The following is a 21702-nucleotide window of genomic DNA, read 5'->3' as shown; positions in this document are numbered from 1 at the left end:
TTCCTTTTTTTTTTTTTTTTTTTTTTTTTTTCTTCACGCTCATTCCATTTCAGCCCTGTCACTTTTTTAGGGGGTCACACAACTTCTCTTGTCACTGCTGACGAAGAGAGAGGGAGGATGGGGATGGGAAGGAGGCAACAGACGGAGTAAGTGAGACAAAGATGGGGGTGAAAAGAGACCCGAGGAAGTAAGAGGCAGTGCAAGAAAGAGAACATAAGTTAGTTATGTAAGTAAAGGTAGCTTAGAGTTCAGAGAAGCACGCCCCTGACCCGATGTTCTCAGTCATTTTTTTCCAAATAGCATTTGGTCTTGTTGGTTCCCAACACTATGCGATGTCGCGCAACTGTGTGAAAGTAACTAAAGATGCACCAATCTCCCTTTTTCTCTTCTGCTACATATTCTGATACCTAAAGTCACAAACACTCAATTTTAATTTTCTCAATGTGGAACTGGTGACATGTGTAGGATAACATATTTGAAAATACCAGTACATCGTTTTAGATTTATTTTTTGCAACAATAAAGATTAAAAACTATATGTATTGGGGATTGGTTTAATAAGGTAATAATCAGTATGGGAAGTGATAGAGATCCAGTGTGTCGCATCATTGCATCACTAATGCTTCTGATTTATTGCCCAGATCAGATTTTTTTAGATTTATTGTTCACATTATTTTTAAAATGTGGCCCATATCAGACTCTAGTGTGTTCCTGTATATCTCCCGAGTTTATGACAAATGTTCACAACTTTGTGTCCTTTCCATTACTGTTTCTGGCACTGTACTGTACAGCGCTCTCTGCTGTTTTCACCGGGACAAAAATCATGCACGTGACTGAGAGCCACATGTTTAATGTTTTTTGTGGCGCTTTTTCGTTCACTGCGGCTCCGTCTAGCGCAGAATTGTGACAACGGTCGCCCTAGAGTGACGTCAGAGTCGCATGAACTCCCGGCCCTGATCTGAGAAAAAAAGAAGAAAAGAAATTTGATCTGAGTCTCACATGAGCAAAAAAAAAATGATTCGGCCTTGCAGTCTGAACTAAAATTAAAAAGGACTAGTTTTAGGTTGAGTGTGAAAGTTCATCTATAAAAAATCTTATTAACTGCACCTAGTGTGATGGAGTTTTCCAAGATGAGCAACAACGGTTTCAAGCTCTAAAAAGAAACTATGACTAAACTATGAGTATCACTACTAATACTGAAATAGAAACTGGCCCAAACAACTCTATATACAAAACAAAAATACCGCTGCGCATAAAAAATTACCAAACAGCCGGGTTCCAGGAGTTTCAAATAAGACTTTCTTTACTTACTTTGCCAAGTAGTAAAAAGTTGCACTAATCTTGTTTGAAAACATGCAACGAAAGATTTTGTTCATTTATTAGTTTTAAATCCTTTTTTCATCTAAACATTTTTGTCATTGAAACAAGTTATTTTATTTTATGAAAGCCCACACACGTAAATAAATGCGTCAAAACCGCTATTTAATCGCTTTCCCTCCCTGAATTTGCACTTCCAGGCTACCGTATCTTGACATCTTCTGTCTGTACTTTATATTTATGTACTATGGGCGTAAAATGGCAAATTTGTTTGTATCCAGACCATAGTATGAATGTGTGAATGGATAGTTCCTTTCTTATGTGCAGTAAGCACGATGCATGGCAGCCACATCCATCGGTGTGCATCGGGGTGAATGTGACGCTTCGGAAGACTAGAAAGGCACAACACAAGTACAGTCCATTTACCTTTTGTTTACCTTTCGGCTGCTGACCAGAAAGTTGCTAGTTTGAATGCGCCAGGCAACTGTGAAAGAGTTGGTTGAAAAAGTGCTGCCTGGTCTTTGTGTCTGTTTGCTTTTTTACTGGCCAGAGTGTTACTCTGTGGTGCCACCAACCAAATCGAGGCCTAAAGTGTACCAGCTTTTGACATTTTGCTGTCTGTTGTTCTGTAGCTGATCTCTGACCTCTTTTTGTGGGGGAACAACACAGAAAGACTTCCCTACAGGGAGTGACAAAGCATCATGATTTTATCTTTTCCGTGTTTTATTACCCTGCACACGACGAGCAGTTGGCCCACTGTGGATTAATAAAGTAGAATATGTACATTGACGTATCACAGTGGAGGTTGGGCTGAATTGTGGTTACTGGCAGCGGTGTGCTGCAGTCGTAGAAACGAGGCTGCAGGCAGATGTACAAAGATACAAGCTTTTGGTTTTAATTAAATTTTTGGCCCTCCCGTAAGAAAGAAAAATTAGTTCCCTGTTGCGAAGTGATAACATCCAAGCTTACTTCATTCCATTCATAGTTCAATATGGAGCGATTCTGTTCGAGCTGTATGGTCCAAGTTTGTGTGTTCTAGTTATAAGAACTCACAATGTGAATTTTAAAGCAAAGAAATAGAATATAACAAAGAAACTGAAGGACAAGAAGTGCGAGACAGCTGCTGCTGTTTGTTCAGTGGAGCTTAAGTGAAAGTGGAGGACAGCATTGCCTGATAACCTAGGAATATGACCTTTGACCTGCTTTCAGGGGTCAAGAGCCAGCTTTGGGGTCAAGTGTAATAATCCTTTTTTCGTGCAGGTTGTCAGTCAGATTCTTTTGCAGATCTAGATAGACAGCACCTATTTTTAACTGAGCGTTCTTACATGGGATGGGATGTTTTTGATTAGTTGTTTTTAATAGTGACAGTGCTGAAATGATTGGTAGATCAGATTATTGACAGGAAATAAGTCTACAGCACTTCTGTTACTCAATAAGTTGTAAGTTTATCTAGAAAAAATTACAAACATGCTTTTCTCAGTTTTATATCACTGTAAATTAAATATTTTGGGTGTTTGGATTGGTGATCAGACCAAAGAACAACTTGCTACAATGTCACCTTGGGCTGAAATGGAAATAGCTGTAAGTTGCAGACCTAGAATATGCATATATAACAAGATATCTGTTGTGCATTTACTGATACTTTGCTCAAATATAGCGCTGTAACAATGACTTGATTAATGGATCAGTGGGTCGACAGAATCTGTTAAATGTTGTTAAGTAATTTTTCAAGCCAACACATTTCACTCTTGATTCAACGCTTGATGAAGACCCTTTGGAGTTGCTTTTTAATGCCCTTAGTAAGTTACTTAGGTAACTTAACTTACGTAACTTACCCAACTTATGTAGCCTACGTAACTTAAATAAAAAAATTCACTGTTGAAGTTTTGTTTTACACGGAAAACCAACACTGGGTGAAAAGTCTGGTTATAAACTGATGCCAGCGGGTCTTGACCATGTGACCATATGTGACGGCTTTGGAGTGAGAACGGGTTTGAGAAAGCACATTTGATGGTTCCAGCTTCTTAAATGGGAGAATTTGCTTCTTTTCCTTGTCTTAACATTATAGTAAACTGAATATTTTCGGGTTTTGGACTGTTGGTTGTACAAAACGAGAAATTTGATAACATTATCTTTCATTTTTCATTGTTTTCTAAAGTTTTATACACCCAGCTGTTGAGGAATCAAGAATGTAATCTGCAGATTCAAAATAACTGTTTGTTAAAAGAATCAATTTTAATGTAGAAATCACATAACTTGCATTTAATTACTTTTTTAAATAACAACTCAAAAATGTCTCAAAGTCTAAACGTAAAATATCTTTAATACAATTCCTAACTTGAAGGCCTATTAAGTCATTAATAGCATCCAAAACAACATATGAATATTTAATATGTTGTTAAAGAAGTCTAAACTTGAAAAATGTCTTGTTTTTCCCTTTTGTTCTCCTCTTTGAGACCTTTGTCCTTGAAACCTGTGGCAGGCCATCATGACACTGTGTCAAAAGTAATCTTTTTTTCTGGACATGAGGAAAAACTCTTTTTAGTGACCTTCCAACCCTGAAACCTGGAAGAGACTGAAAGATGGAGAGAGAGAGATATGAGCAAAGAGAAACAAAGACCGAGATTGCGTCTGGAAGGGAGGAGGAGGAATTGAGGGATGACAGTCAAGTGTTGCTGTTAACAGTGAAAACTACTTTCTCTGCTTTTAGTGAAGTCTTAACTCGTTGGAGGGAGAGAGATGACCACCGTGACGGACACGTGTCAAGATGCTCCGTCCTTATTTTCCTCCACAAACAAGCCAAGACGTTTACTTTTCATTTTTTTCGTTTCTCTTTGACCTTAAACATAGTCCAGACAGACAGACTTGATTGACAGGTGTCAGTGTGGACTCTCTGTGCCGGTGGTGACCTTTGAACTCTGATCTCAAATGTGGATTTAGTTGAGGAGGGAGTGATGGCTGACGACAGACAGATGTCAAAGCAAGAGAGAAATGTAGACTTGGCAGCCATTCATTCGCCATGAAAGCTTTTATGTTTGCTGTCAGCTTGGTCTTCCGTTGGATCTGTCATTTTGTTTGGAGTAAAGAAACAGTCCGTGTTCTTGAGCAGCGATGCCACCACGGCTGGAGAAAGCGAGATCTGATCTCTGGAAAGTGCAGCAGATAAATGGATGGATGATTGATGGATGGAGGAAGGTGTTCCTCAGAGATAGACGGGTGCCAAAATGGCTGCTTTTCTTGATAAAAGTCGAATGCACTTTCGCTGCTTTTAGTGACCTTCGACCTCTTGTCTGTCAAATTTAGAAGCAGACAGACGGCTGAGAGAGAGAGCAGAGACAGAATAGAGAGATAATAATGAAGCAATCGAGAAGAAGAAGAGTTTCAAAATAAACTCCCTCTCCTGTAAAGATAAATGATATTTGGCTCCCAGTGTTTGGTCACAAATGTCTTTGCTTCATAACAGAAACATCACATAATCACAACCTGTGTGTGCTTGCAGAGTGTAAACATGATGAATTCTGGGTGACCCTGATGTTTGGCTATTAGGAATGGGAACACGGCAATTCCCCAACGGTCCCAAACAAATAAATCCTTCCTACAGCCGGAATAACCATTAACAAGTCTACTAAACACTGAGAGGGAGGAGGGGGAGGAGAAGAGGTATGGATGCAGAGGGAAAGAAAGAAGGGATTGGGAAATGAAGGAGTAAAGTTGACTTGGCAAGAATGAGGTGAGGGGGAGGAAGGGCGGAAAATAGGATGAGGAGAGGGAGAAATGGGAGTTCAAATAGAAGGAAATAAGGGAGGGAAGAAAGATGGAGTGAAATTAAGAAGAGTAGAAAGAAAAATGGAGAATAGAGAAATAAATGTGGAAGAGGATGTAAATGAATGAAGCTGAGAGCGAGAGGTGGTGGGGTGCAACAATGAGATGGAAAGGAGAGATGGAAAGATAACTGGAATAAAGTTGAAATAGAGAGATGGAAAATGGGAAGAGAGGAGGTAAAAAAGAAAGGGAAGAGATGAAGGAGAAGAGACAGGAGGAGTATGAAATTAGGGGGACAAATAAAACTGGAAGAGGGGAACTGGAGAGAGAAGGAAAGGAGGAAGAGCAGGTAAAGGTGGGGGGAGTACAGAGAGAAAGGAAAATAAAGGAGGGAAAAGTTAGGTGAGTGCAACTAGAGATGGAAAAGAGGGATATAAAGATAAAAGAAGAGATACAGTTGAAATTCAGAGAAAAGGGAGAGAACAGATAAAGGGATGAGTGATGGAAAGGAGTAAATTTGACATGGAGAAGATGAGAAAAAAGGAGAAAGTGGGGAAGGAAAACAAGAAAAGGTATGGAAGAGAAAGGAATGAACGGAGGGATTGATTGAACGTTACGAAGAGAGGGAGCAGGAGAAGGGAGAGAAAGTAAAAGTCGAATCAAAAAGAGAAGGGGAGGAGGGGGGGGACCCCATTAGCGGAGGAGAAATGAGAAAACAAACAAGAAATGTGAGGGTAACACGTCACGCTGTTTTTCTGCTCGTCCCCCCTAGAAGAATAAGAGGAAGCAATAATCAGTGTGTGTGTGTGTGTGTGTGTGTGTGTGAGAGGAGACAGGAGCGATAGCACAGGGGAGGTCACGGAGAGGTGAGAGAGGGGGAGCGAGACGGAGAGAGAAGTTCAGCGAGAGGTGAAGAGAGAGACCTGCCGTTTTCTCTGTGTGTGTGTTTAGGGTGAATCGGGGGTCAGGTGTGTGTGTGTGTGTGTGTGTTTGCCAGGAGGACCTGCTGGCTCGCGTGCGGCTCTTTTTTTTTTTTTTTTTGGAAAGCCCATGCTCTCTCCCCTTCTTTTTCTTTTTTTTCTCCTTCTCTTTTCCATTTCCATCAGTCTTATCTGCCTCTCCTCCTCCTCCTCCTCCTCCTCCTCCCTTCGTGCTGCACTTCTCCTACTGCTCTTACCCTCCATCACTCCTCCAACCAAACTTTACCTACTGACCTCAAGTTCACCCAAAACTCTCGGTGCCCCTTTTGCCTTTTCTGCTCTTTCCTCCTCTTCCCTCCTTCTCCACCCCTTTTTGTTTTGTGTTCCTCTCTCTTCTTACCTTTCTTCGCTCCTGTCCTTTTCTGTTCTCTTGACTTAGCCTTTATTTATCTTTGTGTTCTCCTCTTCTCTGTTTTCTTCTCTTCTCACTCCTTTAGGCAAGTTTATTTGTATAGCACATTTCAACAACAAGGCAATTGAAAGTGATTTACATTAAACATAAAAGCAACATAGGGAAATTGAAAAAATACACATTAAAATATAATTTTGGAAAGGGTGAAATAGAAAATAAAAACACAGGGTTTACTCTCCCCTTGTCTCATATCCTTGTTTTTTCTTACTCAGCTCCACATTTCCTCTCATCTACTTCTTCATTTATGCTGGCTGCACACTAGAGGATAATTTGGTTGATTTTGGGGTCCAATTAACCCATCCTGACAATCGCGGGGGCGTTTCTGAACCGAGGCTGGTCTTAACTGATAATCAAGCCAAATGATCCTGTAGTGTGAGAGGGTGCCGACTGGACTGGAGGCTCCCCTGTTTAAAATCATACAATTTAAATCTGGTATCCTCCGATCAGAAACCCGCAACAGCCACTAAGCGCAATGTGTTTTTGCGTGCACTATAAAATGTATAAATCATGCTGATTCCCTCGTCCCATGACTTCCTCAGTTCATCCACAGTTTTATTCCCTTTTTTTGTTTGTTTTTCTGCACAAAATATAGTGCACACAAGTGCAACCAGCTGAGAATGACTGTCTGCCTCCATGCGTGTTTATGTCTGAAGTCACATTCGATCACGCGAGTTTCTGTCAGATACCCGGACCCGGCAGTGTAAAATTGTTTAGCACAAACATGTGTGGGCCTGCAGATTAGAATATAAAATTTCTTGGTTAATTCTGTCGTTATTTTTAAAATCTGTTAAGATTTGAGTTCACCAGGCATTACCTTACTTCCCATTGTTCTGTCTTTCTTTCTCCTCTTTAACTTTATTCTCTTATCTTTCGTAACACAACCTTCTTTCCTTTTCCTTTTCCTTTTCACACTCCTCTTCCGCTCCTCCCTTTTTCATTCTCACACCTAGTCATAATCTTTTTGTGGAACATTTTTGTTGTTATCTTCAATACAAGAGCGATAGTGGGTGGAAAATAGACCGAACTAGAGATGAAGATGTACTGAGCGTGATTCCAGAGTAAAGAAAGCGATCCGATCTCAGATAACATGAAAATCTCAGATAACATGAAAATCTCATGGACCGCAGCCTCCAGCTTATCTATACGCGTGTGTGTGTGTGTGTGTGTGTGTGTGTGTGTGTGTAAGAATATGTGTATTGCTGAATATTGTCTGCCTACTGACTACATCTTGTTTGCGTGAGTGTGTGTTAACACGGCTTTTCAGAAGTACTTCCTCTCAACAGACAGCTGCAGTATCTGTCCTTATCTGGAATGCCTTCACCTAGTATTTACCACACACACACACACACACACACACAGAGCGAGAAAACACAAATAACTGGCTGCACACAAGCAAATGGTGACATTTGGACAAACACCATCATAAACAGCTTGTGTGTGAGTATATGTGTGTTTGCGTGTTTACCGTGCTAACACTCATACTTTCTCATGTGTCTGTACCTAATTAGCTGACAGATTTGTTCACAGAACCTCACAGCAGGGTGATATTTGTGCTTTATGTAACTGCCTTTATTTGTGTGTGTGCAAATGTAGCCTGTTTTCATGCTGTGTGTGTTTGGACTTGTTTATATGGGAAGATTAGCAGGTCAAACCTCGGCCGTGCATGGGTGAACTCGGGGACAAAGGAGAGAGAGAGAGAGAGAGAGAGAGATGAATACAGAAGTGAAAGGACCTGAGGGAGGGAGGGAGGTGTGGGAAGGAGGGAGGTAAAGATCAGGAAGTCCAAATCAGCCATTCTTCTTGTAGTCTCCCTCTAAAGCCGGAGTAAGGGGAAACATCAGGTCTAGTAAGTCTATGGTGAACGCAGAAAATATTTAGGACACTTCCTGTTTTTGTGAATAGCTCTGATGAGGTGAATTCAGGTAAAAGCCTTTACTCATTAAATTGGTGTAAATGTACACCATGATCCAACTCGTTGATTTAGTCCAAATGAATAAGGGACCTTCTGACATTGGATGTTAATGCCCTTGTTTTGTTGTCTGGTGTCATAAAGTAACATGTTTCTATTCTGAGTGCTTACATAATTAGCCATTACCTCCACCGTGTTTATTCCACCATTTTATAGCCTACATAGTAAAAAATTACTGTTTTAATTAATGGAGTCTGGTGGCTTTGACGGTGGCGATATAGCGACTGTTTCTAGTTAAACAAAAGGTTCTGTTTCGCTGTTGCGGATTGCAGCGCGCCTGCTCAGTACTGGACCAATTTCAATACATGTTGTACTAGTTAGTCACAGACAATAAAGCATAGTTTGATGATGTGATGGTGACATTGTGAAAATAATATCCAGGTTGAAAAATTTGCGTTCTTAACTAGATGAGTTTAAAATTATTTAACAAGTATAAGCACTTGTTTTGATGTTAAATCCGCTGATCTCCTGTGGGTCTACTTCTCATCTTGCTGCAGTGATGTTACAGTGTACTCCTACCACACCCATCAGTGATGCTGGGTGTCAGAGGTAGACTTTCAGCCAGAGAGGGCTACGAAACACTGCTTCTCAGTTTGGCATTAAATTACTCTCTTAAGGATGTGGAGGACTAGGAGTTAGCACTACCACAAAATTGTAGTTTTGATCCAATACCAATAAATATTAGCGAGAGAAACACCAGTATAGATAAAGATATTGATGCTTTTTATTGTTTAAAGCAATGTAGTGCAATGTGTCATGATTTATGATCAATAATAGGCCACTTCTTGATATGTTTACATTACCACTAAGTGATTTGCTGAAGATGAAGCATTAGTTTCTACTATTCTGTGAACTGCTTAATCACATTATTTTATTAGCAAATTAAAAGATGTATTGTGTAAAAGATGAGGTGATCTCTGTATGCATGAACACAACAGAATAACTAAGCACTAAGAAGAGTGTTCATATGCCCAGAATGTGATCTAATGCTCTAATACTCAGTGTAAGCTTTAGTATTAGTACTATCAATTTGGGCTGAAACAGTTCGATAACTACAATGTATCAACGCAAATTCTTTGCATCGAGGCTTCATTTAATCCATATAACTATATAGCACGCTGTTTTGCACAGACATTTATTACTGTCGCACATCGCGCTTAAGCTGTGTGAACACACAAGTAGTTATATTTTAACCGTGTTTCTGCCTAGCAAACGCAAATGCAATACAGATTTCACAAACAATAAAGATCTGAATCAGATGGCTGCTTGTTGAACACATCATCTATCAATAAATGCTGAAAAGAGAGATTTTCAAGATCACATCACTCCTAAAGTGCCACAAATCCTGCGTCCCAATTGGTTGAGTAAATAGACGTTATTCTGTGTCCTGTTGAACAGCCATATGTTGTGTCGTCAGTAGGACAAAAGTTAGGCATCATGCTGTTGACTGAGCAGGAGTAAAACTCAGCAACGACAAAACTGGTGGCAAAATTTGTATGAAAAGGAAACCCCATTAATCAGCCTTCCTCAATCATTCAGTCACTCCTCTCCAATCTTTCAAAATGTCACCCACGTCTTCTTTCCTCCTTTTGCTCCTTCCTGTCTGCCTAATGGCGCACCTCCATCGGCCGACACTCGTCCGCCCCCTTCTCTCACTATTATCTATCCATCTTCATCTGCCCTTCCTTTACCCCTTCTCTCTCTCTCTCTGTCCCTCTCTGCGCTGTTACCCATTTCTCTCCATCTGTGTCTTTTTCCATCTTTACTCTCTCATTTTCTGTCCTATTTTCTCCCCCACATGTGGTTTTGCTCTCCATCCCTCCCTCCTCTTCTCTCATCCCTCGCTCACATATGGTTTCTCTCTCTGGATCTGTGTGTGTGTTTGGTGTTACCCAGAGTTCACTGGGGCTCCCTACTCATATGTGTGTGTGTGTGTGTGTGTGTTTTACAGACAGAGATAGAGAGACAGTGTGTGTGTTTGTCTGCAGGTTTACGGGTTTGCCTGCCTGGACCTGTTTCTGTGTGTGTGTGTGTGTGTGTGTGTGTGTGTGTGTGTGTGTGTGTGTGTGTGTGTGTGTGTGTGTGTGTGTGTGTGTGTGTGTTAGGTAGAGTTCAGCAGGGCAGCAGCAGGTTATGCAACAGTATCAAATGTGGATCATTTAGAGGAAGACTTCACCCTCCTCTCCTTCAATCTCCAGTTGCTTTTTACCCTTTCTTCTCTTCCTCTCTTCCATTGCTTTTTGTTCGTGTTTGTTTATGTGAATGTATCCAGTTTAAAGGACAAATTGAGAAATCCAGTTGATTTCTGTGAGATCAGTCAATTAGTCATCTTTTAAGTGCTATTATGATGCTGGCATAAACAACAGGATTGGGTTGCACCAGCTATTTGTAAATCACAAAGTTTGTGTGTAAACTCCTTCCAAAGTAGCTCTTAGCTAGTTTCCAAGGAAGGATATAATCAAGGGCAACTGAGAGTCCAGCCATTTAAGCTCCGTGGGGTCGTTTTCAAGGGGATGGAGACCGCTTGGTTCGGTAGTGATCCTGGCTGTTGTGATGATTGTTGGCATTGTCAAACGTGAGCGTTTGTTCACTCTCCTGGGAAGAGAAGAAAGGCCAGCATTGTAGGTGGGCGATAAGCGGTGTCTCAGCCCTCATTCCCATGTTGAGTGATGGTATCTTCATTCTGGTGTAAATGGCTTCTTTGACTCCTCTTTCGAACCATCTGTCCTCCACGTCCAAAATACGTACATTGTTGTCATCAAAATAGTATCCCTTATCCTTCGAATGTAAGTAAACTGCTGAGTCTTGACCTGAGATGTTAGTCCTTCTCTGTCATGCGTTTGTGTAGTGGTTGTTTGGTTTCCCCAATATACAGGTCTGTGCATTCCTCACTGCACTGGGCACCATATACTATATAACTTTTCTTGTGTTTGGGTTTGCTGTCTTAGCTAGTTTCAAACTAGTGATTTGTTGAATTTGGTTGCACCATTAAACTTAAGAAATGTAACAAAGACCTCAGTAAAATGTAAAGCCATTCAATCAAAAGCAATCTGTAGTCTGGAAGTTATTGTAGCATCACAAGCTGTAGCATAACGCCCCAAAAATGAATTCTTAGGGGGTCAAACTGTAATTTAAACTTGGCTGATAATCATTTATTCATCCTAAATATGTTTCAGTGAGTAATAATCATTTAAAATAAAGGTGGCGCTATTTGGCCGTATAATCTGACATTAGTAGCGTAAAGTTTTGTAATTTTGTGGATTTTGAGTCAGTTTGTAAGTTTCGTTATTAAACAGCATTTTGATCAAGTGTTAGGTTATAATCTATAACTATTTTAACCCTAAACATTCCATATTCCATATTTAAGTAGCCTGTGTACTTCATCTTATTGAAAATGTACTGACATGCTATATGGTCAAAAATGCCATTATCATTTTTATTGAATTTGGAGGTTTTATATCATAATAAAAACAGTATTTTTGGCTGCTGATCAATTAAACAGGAATCTTAAGATAAACTTTTGGAAACATCATAGTTTCATAAATTTTACTAATCTCCTTTAGCTTTGAAGCTGCTACAAGTTTCCTGTTTTTAAACAGTGTAAACCAAATCTTACTCAACATGTTGACGTGTTGGCGTCTGAGCCAACGATCTGCTGGGGGACTTTGGTGTTTACGTTCTAACTGCTTAACAGCTAATTAAATCTCCCCAAAACTGGGAGTGTTTCAGCGAGTCACCAGCTTTTCATTAATCTCTCTATCTGTCTGTGTTTGTCTAGTTACTGGACCTGTTCACACAGTGGGATTGGTCGACCTACCTGGCTGACTACGGCAAACCTACCTGCAAATACCTGAGAGTCAACCCACACACCGCACTGGCCCTGCTGGAGAAGTGAGCAGTCCTTTATTTATGCATACGTCTACTGTTTGTCACTCTTTCCTGGTTCTTGTTTTTCTGTTCCTGGATTTCTCATTTCCTTCTTTAAATCCATTAAAATAGTGTGGCAACAGTTAACGATTAATGAGTCAATGATTAATGATTTTTGTCCTCAAGCAAAACTGCCAAATAGTCTCTGGTTCCTGCTGCTCAATCAGTTGTGACATAAAATATACTGTAAAGGTAAATCGTAATTGGCATTTTATAGATTGATCAGTTAATGTGTGCACAAAGTACAGAGCTAGAGCTAGTATGTGGTTAGCCTAGCTTAGCGTTAAGAGTACAAACAGGAGTAACAGGAGGCTCTATACAAAAGTCAAAAATATGCCTACCATGTTTGTGACTCTCAGCATCCAAAGCTTCTGTAAACCACGCTAATTAAAACATTGTATCTTGTTTGTTTAGCCAGCCAGAAATGGGGGGGGGGGACTACAGGCTATAACTATTTCTTCACAAACATCAGGACTGCACAGTGTCTTGTTACAATGCACAGGAACGATGGGACAAAGTGTGACAACCTCAGAGACCAAAAACAAAGCCAAAACCTGTGCTCACCCACCATAACCAGCACTATAGCCAGCACATTTTTTACATTTCTGTTTGGGTACAAATTAAACAAACAAGATACTGCGTGCTAATCAGTCGGCTTTAGAGGAGGGGATTTGAAAAGCTAGCTGTTTCCAGTCTTTATGCTACGCTAACAACCTCCAGCTTCATACTGACATGAGACTTAAAATTGATCTTCTCAACTCATAATTGGAAAGAAGCAGTATCGCTGGAAAATTTAGAGCTATTTCTTTAATGGAAATAAATAAACAGGTTTGTTGGTAGTGAAAAATCATTAAAACGCTAGTTAACTTCTGGGAACTCCATCCGTCTTTACCTCCGTCTCAAATGTTCTTTTCTGTCTCCCGTCTGTCCCCTCTGTTATGTTTTGACAGGTTATTTAAGCCGTGAGTATTGTCTCTGGTGTGCGTGTGTGTAATATTGGATTCTGGCATGTCTACAGACTACTTAGACGACTACTAAAGCGTGTCTATACAAGAAAGAGAAATAATTGTGGGTTGTTTTTTGTGTGTGAAGTCACTTTGGGGATTTACATTTCTAAACGCAAGCACATCTTCATCACAAATACAAAATAAACTCGTGTCATCGCTACAACAAAACCCACATCATGTACATCGTTATTGAGCTGCGGCGGAGATTGCCGAAAAACAGACACACACACAACCTGCGTTCACACAGAATATTATAATTTGAGTTTGTGGATTACATCCTGCGAGAGCTCTCACATAGTCATGTGCTTATACACAAAGTTTCGAGACTTCAGGCACACACACAAAGTCGTATGATTGTCCATTGTTCAGCACAGTCCAGTTGACCTTCCTTAATCAGGGTCAGTATTTTCTCTCCAGAGGGCCCGGGCCCGGTGGTCCCTCTGAGCCCAGGAGGAAGGAGCCTGCTGGGGGCTTGTCTGGTCTGCTGGGCCCCTGAACTTCCTGGAGGTCCACAACACAAAACACACAGTCTCATGTGACACTGAGCACACACATACCGATCTTTAAAACCGAAACGTTGTTTTTTTTTTTTTCTTCTTTAACAGGTGACTGTAGCAGAGATGTGACTGTACTGAGCATGCTCATACAAAATGCACTTGTGTGTGTGTTTCCCTTAATTACAGCATTTAAACTCAGAGAATGGAAACCAAAAAAATTATATTATTAAAATGTGAAATACTAAAACAGGCCATTCTTTGTCTTTGTCCTCACTTTCTTTCTCTTCCTTTATAACCACCATTTCTTTCTCTTATCCCTATTTTTCCCCATCTCTCTTCCTCTGTTTCTCCATCCGTCCCTGCTTCTTCTTCTCTGTCTCCAGGATGAGGGAGACGAGCAGGAAGAACAACGTCTTCGCCCAGTTCAGGAAGACGGACAGAGACAGACAGAAACTGATCGACACCATCATCAAACAGCTACGCAACCTCATCGCACAGCACCACGCCTAGAGCGAGCCACCAGCCTGATGAACAGACACCATTGATCTGTTCAACCCTACAACCATTGGCTGATCTATGCACCTTAACCTGTACTCCACAGAACTTCCAACGGCCACAACCGGTTCTTATTGGTCGTCTTTAACAACCAGTCTAAACCTGCAACAAGCTCACTGGATAGCAAGCTCTAACATAATCTTTACGCTTGGAGTGTGACAGCTCGCCTTTCACTTTATCTCTCCGCTATCTGACTTGTTATCAGGCCTCAAGTGACCGTACTTCCTGGCCTGTTACGTCTTACTGACTGAATACAAGGATATGTGAAACTCACCTAAATGTTCTTGGTTGTTGCAAATGAGCTGAACATTAATCTTTAAACGAAAACAAAAATAAACGGAGGCTCTCCAGTTATCACCTTCAAATTCACGCCCTGAATCTAACTGAGTAGTCTTATTAGGTGAAGACAAGAAAGGGAAGAAAGCTCTCTCTAAACATTCAGACCATAAAAGTTAACATAGCATATGTCAGTGAAAATATGTGGTTATCAAGTAGAAAAACAAGCAAGAACAGCGAGGAACAGTAGTGAATACCATATTATAAATAAATACACAAATGCAGTGACCTAACTCTGTTGCTCTACTTGTTGCTTCAGTTTGTGGATGCTGTCGGGGCTTGTTGTTGTATTTGTGGGTCTACAGGGTGGGAACACGTTAACTTTGTGGTGTTTTCATAAGAACTCGCATTTTCAGAGATTATTCTTTTTACCACAAGCCTCCTTATTTCCCTTTTCTGAAATCTAACTGGCTGGTTAGGCAGTCTGAATTTTTTCTCCTCTATCACATGAGAACCTTTAAGGTCTTCCACGTTGCTCTCCCTCACTGTGGCACAATGACATAGCGTAGTGAATGTACATCAGGGAGGGTCGTCTTCTGTGGCAGATTGTCATTTTTTTTCACGTTTTAATATTGCAACCAGAAAAACGCTGAAGTTCAAATCAGGTTTGGGAGGGGGGAGGGAAAGTAGATATTGGTTGCGAATTTATAGAATGTTACTCGAGTATCCCTTATTGTCTAAAAAAGGGGGGGATATTCACACAACATGGCAACCCTTTTCCCAACTTAATACACAACCTGCAAACACTTGAATTTCAATGCTCAGATATGGCAACCCCCTCTTAGTGTTTGGGATTCAAAAGGGAGGGTTGTTGTCCAAACATGGCAACCCATTCCTCTTCTTTCAGCAAAACGATCATATTTGAATGGGAGAAGGGGGGTTGAGCATTTTCTACTCTTCATGTATAAATAACTGGGGATGCTCAAGGCGTATAGTTTAGTTTGCCTGGTTGACTAGAAAGTAACTAATTTGTATACAAACCGTTGTACTAAGGCCGAGAGCGCACACTTTTGTCTCCCATAAACATATGCCAAGCTGAGCGTGTGTGTGTGTAGCATGGCCACAAAGGTTTGTTTAGTTGAAACACAGCACATAATTACATTTTCACGAGATTTTTTTTTTACTAGTATGGGTCTCTTTGCTTGGTATTGCTTTTTTTTCTTGAACTTGGGTGCAATAATAGCATTGGAAACTACAGCTGTGTGCGTGTGCGCGCGCGTGTGTGTTCGTTTCATGGCGCTTTATAAAGGGATTCAAACCTACAGTGTGTGTCAGAAGGGAATTCAAGTCTTCCTCTTCCTCTCTGCTGCACAGAGGACATTCAGTCGGTTGATGTCTGATTTACTGAGCGACATCATGTTGTGTTTGTGTTCACTTGTGCATGCCGGCACTGTGAAATCAAACGTGTGCATTCATGGATGTGTATGTTTTTTGTGTGTGTTTTCATCCATCCTTAGCTGTGTATCATTTTTAGGTGTTAGTAAGGGAATGGGGCCGTCGGTATTGAATGTGCCTTTGCTGTATTTTGTGTTATTTGTTTTCCTGCCAATAAAGAGGCAACACTGCGGCATTTGGACTCTGAACGTCCACACCGGATTTACAGTAATAAAATAAAATTTTGGATGTCTGGCCAAAAATAAGTCTTAACTCAAAGTCCACTTGCTAGCTTTTTGCAGAGCTTTCAACCACTCTGACAGTGTCCTGGAGGTCTATTTGTTATTTTACCTTTTCTGTGACAAATTATGAAGCTACACACTCTTATTTGCTTTTATCTGAGTAGTACTCTATAACAATAATTTTTAGATTAGACATGATGACTGATCAGTGGCTCTATCATAACTTACAACCTGAAATTTCATTATGTATGAGATTTTTAAGAATTAGATAAGTTTTCTTGTAAAATTAAGGTCTGTTTCTCAGAACTAGGACTTGGTATCTCTTAACTATTTAGATGGGGAGGTTTTCACGCAACTTTGAGATGTGAATTTAAAAAAAGCGTTTCTTTTCCTTTGGGGAATAAAGTGCACTTAAATGCACATTAAAAATGAAGAAAAATATTCCTCATGCTAGTTTTTTTTTTGTTGCAAAATGATCTTACTTTTGGCCAATGAGCTGCTCCACTTATTAAATTCCTTGCTTGAGAGCACAAGCAAGGCATTCAAACTTACAACCCTCCGGTCACCTGTTCTCCTGCATGAGTGTCGGGGTCCAGAGTCCTCAGGCTGCAGATGTCATTGTTACTTTGTTTTGTATTGTGTAAGCAGAAATCGTTGCTGAGACAGAAGCACTGTACATGCTGTTGTATTAAACCACTAATGAATGAAAGTAAAATACTAATACAGTTGCTACAAAAGCCAACAAACAAATATGGAATAAATGTTAAACTGTCGAGAATATTGTGTCTTGACTGTTATTCTTTTGAAGTTTCTTCTGTCACATCAAGGTAACGTTAGATCATGTCCAGCTAATTTATAAATAGAGATTAACCAGAAATCAGTTGTTTGCTAAATGGGCCTGCTGGGTATTTGCTCTGGTTAACTAAACTAACTAAAATACTCTGTTACAAGCAAAAGGTTTGCATTCAAATATTATTTAAGTAAAACACTTAAGTTTTGTCTGCCAGCTGTACTTAAACAGAGACTATGGTAGCTAACTTGATGAACAGCAGCTACAAGTGACAATTATGAGATAATGCTAAAGCTAAAAAGCTACGGTAGCAGCACAGGTGGAGGAGAGTCAAAGTCAGCATACTAAAAAAATATTTGTAAAGCATAGAGTATACTTGTATAATATAACATATATGAAAACTATCTAAAGTTTTCTATCATTAGCCGCCATTAGCTACTGGTCATATCAGACCAAGTGTATTGATTTGAGCAATACTGTTTTATTGATTAAGAATTCAACGTTTCATTTGTAACAGGAACACAAAGTTTTTTCTTCTCTCAAAGGTCACATTGGGCTTTTAGCACAGCTGTTTTAACAACCAAAATAATAATAAATTGTTGACATGTTAGCAGCCTTTTGATGTTGTCAGTGGTTGAGATGGACCTGACTTTAATGTATATCTGTGTGCTGTATTTCATATGCAGATCATACAGAATGTACAAAGTAGCTAAAGCTGCCTAGTTGGTGAAGAAGTTTTTTTTTAAGGAATAGTTGAACATTGAGAATTTGTTTATTTATTTATCTGATTAATTTTTTTTTTCTGTACCTTCAGACAGAGCCAGGCTAGCTGTTTCAACCATTTATGCTAAGATAAGTTAAGTATCTCCTCCAAATTGTTCCTTATCACAGTACTTCAATAAATGTGCTTGGTCACCTTCAACAGTGGAAACAAGTGCACCATCTCTGACTTCACCTCCTGCAGCCTACAGAGAAATGACAGACAGTAATATTGTCATTAATAGCTGACAAAAAACAAATTTATTCCAAGCACTTGTCTTTCCCTGTCCCTCTCTCACCAACACTGCCTGACTCTCATCTTGGCGACTCTTGACCTTTCAGACAGCAGGGGCGTCTGCTGCGAGGGATGTGATTAACAAGGTGTGTGTGTGCGTATGTGTCCTTGCTCAGTGGAGGGTAGCGACTCGAATCCAAAGCAACACAAACTCTCTGCATGCTCCAGGTTTCATCAGCTGACTGTGTGTGTGTGTGTGTGTGTGTGTGTGTTCCCAGCAGTCTATAGAGGAGCAGTGGAGCGCTCTCAGTCCAGGGATGCCTCACAGAAATCTCTCTTTCTGTTTTCTCTCTTTTTTGGGGCCCTTTGTCAACTTTTTGAACCCTCTCTTCTGCTGCACATTTCATGCACTGATTGAGGTGGGTTTTTTGAAAGCCTCTTCCTGTTTTATGTCACCTTAAGTCTTCCAGACAAAAAAAGGAGCTTAATCTAATGGAAGCTGCAGATTTCTTGGAAGTGGTGACGAGTCAGTTTGCGGCCATATGTGGAGGAGAGTCAAAGTCAGCATACTATAAAATATATCAAACACACAATTATTTGTTTAATATATGAAACCCATTTATCTAAAGTTTGCTAACATTAGCCACCATTAGTTATTGGACGTACAAGACCACATAAAGGCCAATTTTCACTTCTCCGTCGAGTTTATGCCGTAGCCAACGGTGTAGGAAACATGCCGTCGTGAGCGTTTATACTTGTGCAGAGTTGTCTGCGTAGTTCGAAATCCCACTGCCAACGTAGGCGTTTTGGTGGTGGGATTTCTATGTTCCACTGTGAGTTTCCTCTTCGTCATTGGTATAGGCTACTGAAACTGAGCGGATCATATTGGAGTTGGAGCTGATCGATGTTGAGAAGAAGTTACTTTTAGTGAAATTACTAAAATGCAGAAACGAGAGAAGGCGTCGAAGGAGATGACCTTCAAACCGGTTGAACCGGTTGCAGCAGCAAAACAGCGAGTGTATTGACTTGAGCAACGGTGTTTTATTAATAAGGAATTCAACTCTTTTTGTAAGAGGAAGGATTTGTTTGTACTTCTCTCAGTATTACAATAAGTAAAGGTAGGTACATATGTACACACACACACACACACACACACACACACACATATATCTCCATCTATCCATCCATCCATCCATCCATTGTCAACCACTTATCCTGCGTACAGGGTTGCGGGGGGCCAAAGCCAATCCCAGCTTACATCGGGCGAAAGGCGGGGTACACCCTGGACAGGTCGCCAGTCCATCACATATATATAGTTTTGACGGTGTTAATGGTCAAGATGGAGCTGACTTTAACCTGGGTAGTTTGATCAATGTACCATATTTCATATGTGGATCATACAGCTACCAAATAAATGTAGTAAAACGTACAACATTATCCTCTGAAATGTGTAGTAGACAACCCTGTCTCCAGGCTAGCTGTCTCCTTTTCCACTCTTTATGCTAAGATAAGTTAAGTATCTCCTCCAAATTGTTCCTTATCACACTACTCAATAAATATGCTTGGTCACCTTCAACCAGTGGAAACAAGTGCACCACCTCTGACTTCACCTCCTGCAGCCTACAGAGCACAAACAATGGTCACCATGTTTCCTTCCCTCAGGACAAAAACAATGCCCACTCTATTGGTAGAGAATTACAACACTACAATATGTCAGGAGGTTGTAATGGATAAATATTTTATAGACATAGCATTTTCTAAACATCCAAAGCCACTTTTCAAACTATTATCTTAATAGCAAAGCAAAGAATTGTCTCCACAATTTACGTTGAAAGGTAAAAAAAACGTAAGATTTAAACCAAATGTTACTTTTTCTATTCAAATTTATAGCATCTGATAAATTGCATGAAATTTTGGCTTCAAAAGATGGAGTGAAGGAAACAAAATAACTGGAGGAAAATAAGAGAGATGAGAGTTCAAGGTGTTGATCTCGCTTTCATGTTTCACTTGAAGTGTGTATGAACACATTTGTTCTGTTGCACACACAGTTTGAGTATTACAAGATGTGTTACAGTACGATAACAGGGCACGAGCTGCTGCGTGCATGCGTGTGTGTGTGTGTGTGTGTGTGTGTGTGCGTGTGTTATCTCATTATTATAACTTGTCTGACAGGGGTGTGTCTCAGATTCCTGTGGTCTGGCAAGTGTGAAAAGAAGCAGATCTCCCCTTTCAAACACACACACACACACACACACACACACACACACACAAGCATCCAGGCTTCAATAAAACAATCTCAACGTTTCCTTTGCTGTCTTTTGTCTTTTTAAGAAGAGCCAAACCTGGATAAAGAAGCTGTATATATAATAGATTTATTATGGGTCTGTGTATGAAATCCTTTTAAAGCTGCTACTAGGACTGAATGTTTACAGTTTAAAGTGTGTCATTGGCCCCACCAATGAGGATCAGGATCTCTCCAAAAACTCAACAAATTTAAATTAAATTTGGTGTAAATCTGGAAGAAGCAGCAACTGAGTAGTTTTTGGTGTCCATCCAGAGTTTTTCTCTAACATTGCATGATTTTTGGACATTTTTTACAATTTTGTCATGAAGTACTGGACTTTCTTTGGTGGAACTTTGTTTTTTTCTACCTGGCAACAAAAAAGTTAGCACGCATCTGGCACCCAGCGAGCAGCATGGCTCCTGAGATGTTGGTCAGTCAGATGGTCCTGAAACTTCTCACCAAATGTTCGATAGATTGCGACAGCATTTTGCACACCCCTCTGAGGATGAAGCATACAAACTTTGATGATCCTGACTTCCTCTACCGTCACCAGCAGGTCAAAATGCAAAAGAATCAGATTTAACATGCTCAACTAAGATGGTGAACATGGTGAACATTATGCCTGCAAAACAGGTCAGATTTCTCCCGAATTATGACAAATGTTCACAACTTTCTGTTCTTTTCATTACAGTTTCTGGCACTGGACAAAGCATCTGCCCCACAACCCACTCCCTCTCTCTCACCACCGTGTCTGCTCGGACAAATAGCATGCACATAACTCAGAAGAGAGCTTTCGGTCTGGTGGATTTCAGGTATAAGAAATGGAATATGTGAGCTGATGATAGCGAGGTAGAGGAGGAAGAAAGCCGCATGTATAATAATGGCTTTTGTGGAGCTTTTTCATTCATAGCGCTCCGTCCACAGCAGAACTGTGACAACAGCTACTCTGACGTCAAAGTTGCATCAATTCCGACCTGAGTGTCCAGACTCAGGTCGCATTTAAAAAGATCCGATCTATATCGGATTTGGACGACAGATGGAAGTGACCCAAATCCGAACTGGAAAAGATCACATTCCATGTGACTTGGCCTGTTCACACTGTCATAAAAAGATCAGATCTGAGTCACATATGGGCAAAAAAATCGGATTTGGGGCAATTTGGCCTGCAGTCTGTACGTAGCCTTAGTCTTGCTGGCTTATAACTGATCCACAAAGAATTATTAATTATTTATTAACTAAAACCATTTGTAACAACTT

At 40.3% G+C, this 21702-nt stretch overlaps 1 protein-coding gene and 1 long non-coding RNA gene across 3 annotated transcripts in view; one reads left to right on the top strand and one right to left on the bottom strand.

Annotated features, from left to right (window-relative positions):
* The window catches only part of exoc6b (exocyst complex component 6B), a 104647-nt gene extending 87492 nt beyond the window's left edge, over nt 1–17155 (top strand). For both annotated transcript variants that reach the window (XM_038732506.1, XM_038732507.1), the window contains 2 exons: nt 12218–12330; nt 14254–17155. In XM_038732506.1, coding sequence (XP_038588434.1) covers nt 12218–12330; nt 14254–14380 — 240 coding nt within the window. In that variant the 3' untranslated portion in view covers nt 14381–17155. The remainder of the gene's footprint in view (nt 1–12217; nt 12331–14253) is intronic.
* Nucleotides 13612–21702, bottom strand: part of LOC119913176 — a 261699-nt gene continuing 253608 nt past the window's right edge. The window contains exons 7-8 of the long non-coding RNA XR_005446401.1: nt 18084–18132; nt 13612–13874 (exon numbers count right to left, since the gene is read on the bottom strand). This is a non-coding gene — a long non-coding RNA (uncharacterized LOC119913176). The remainder of the gene's footprint in view (nt 13875–18083; nt 18133–21702) is intronic.

This window comes from Micropterus salmoides, unplaced genomic scaffold (genome assembly GCF_014851395.1).
Source record: "Micropterus salmoides isolate LMB-PRFRI ecotype aquatic unplaced genomic scaffold, ASM1485139v1 Ms_hic_scaffold_2, whole genome shotgun sequence".
NCBI classification, from domain to species: Eukaryota; Metazoa; Chordata; class Actinopteri; order Centrarchiformes; family Centrarchidae; genus Micropterus; species Micropterus salmoides.
This window is presented reverse-complemented; position numbering and strand designations above follow the sequence as displayed.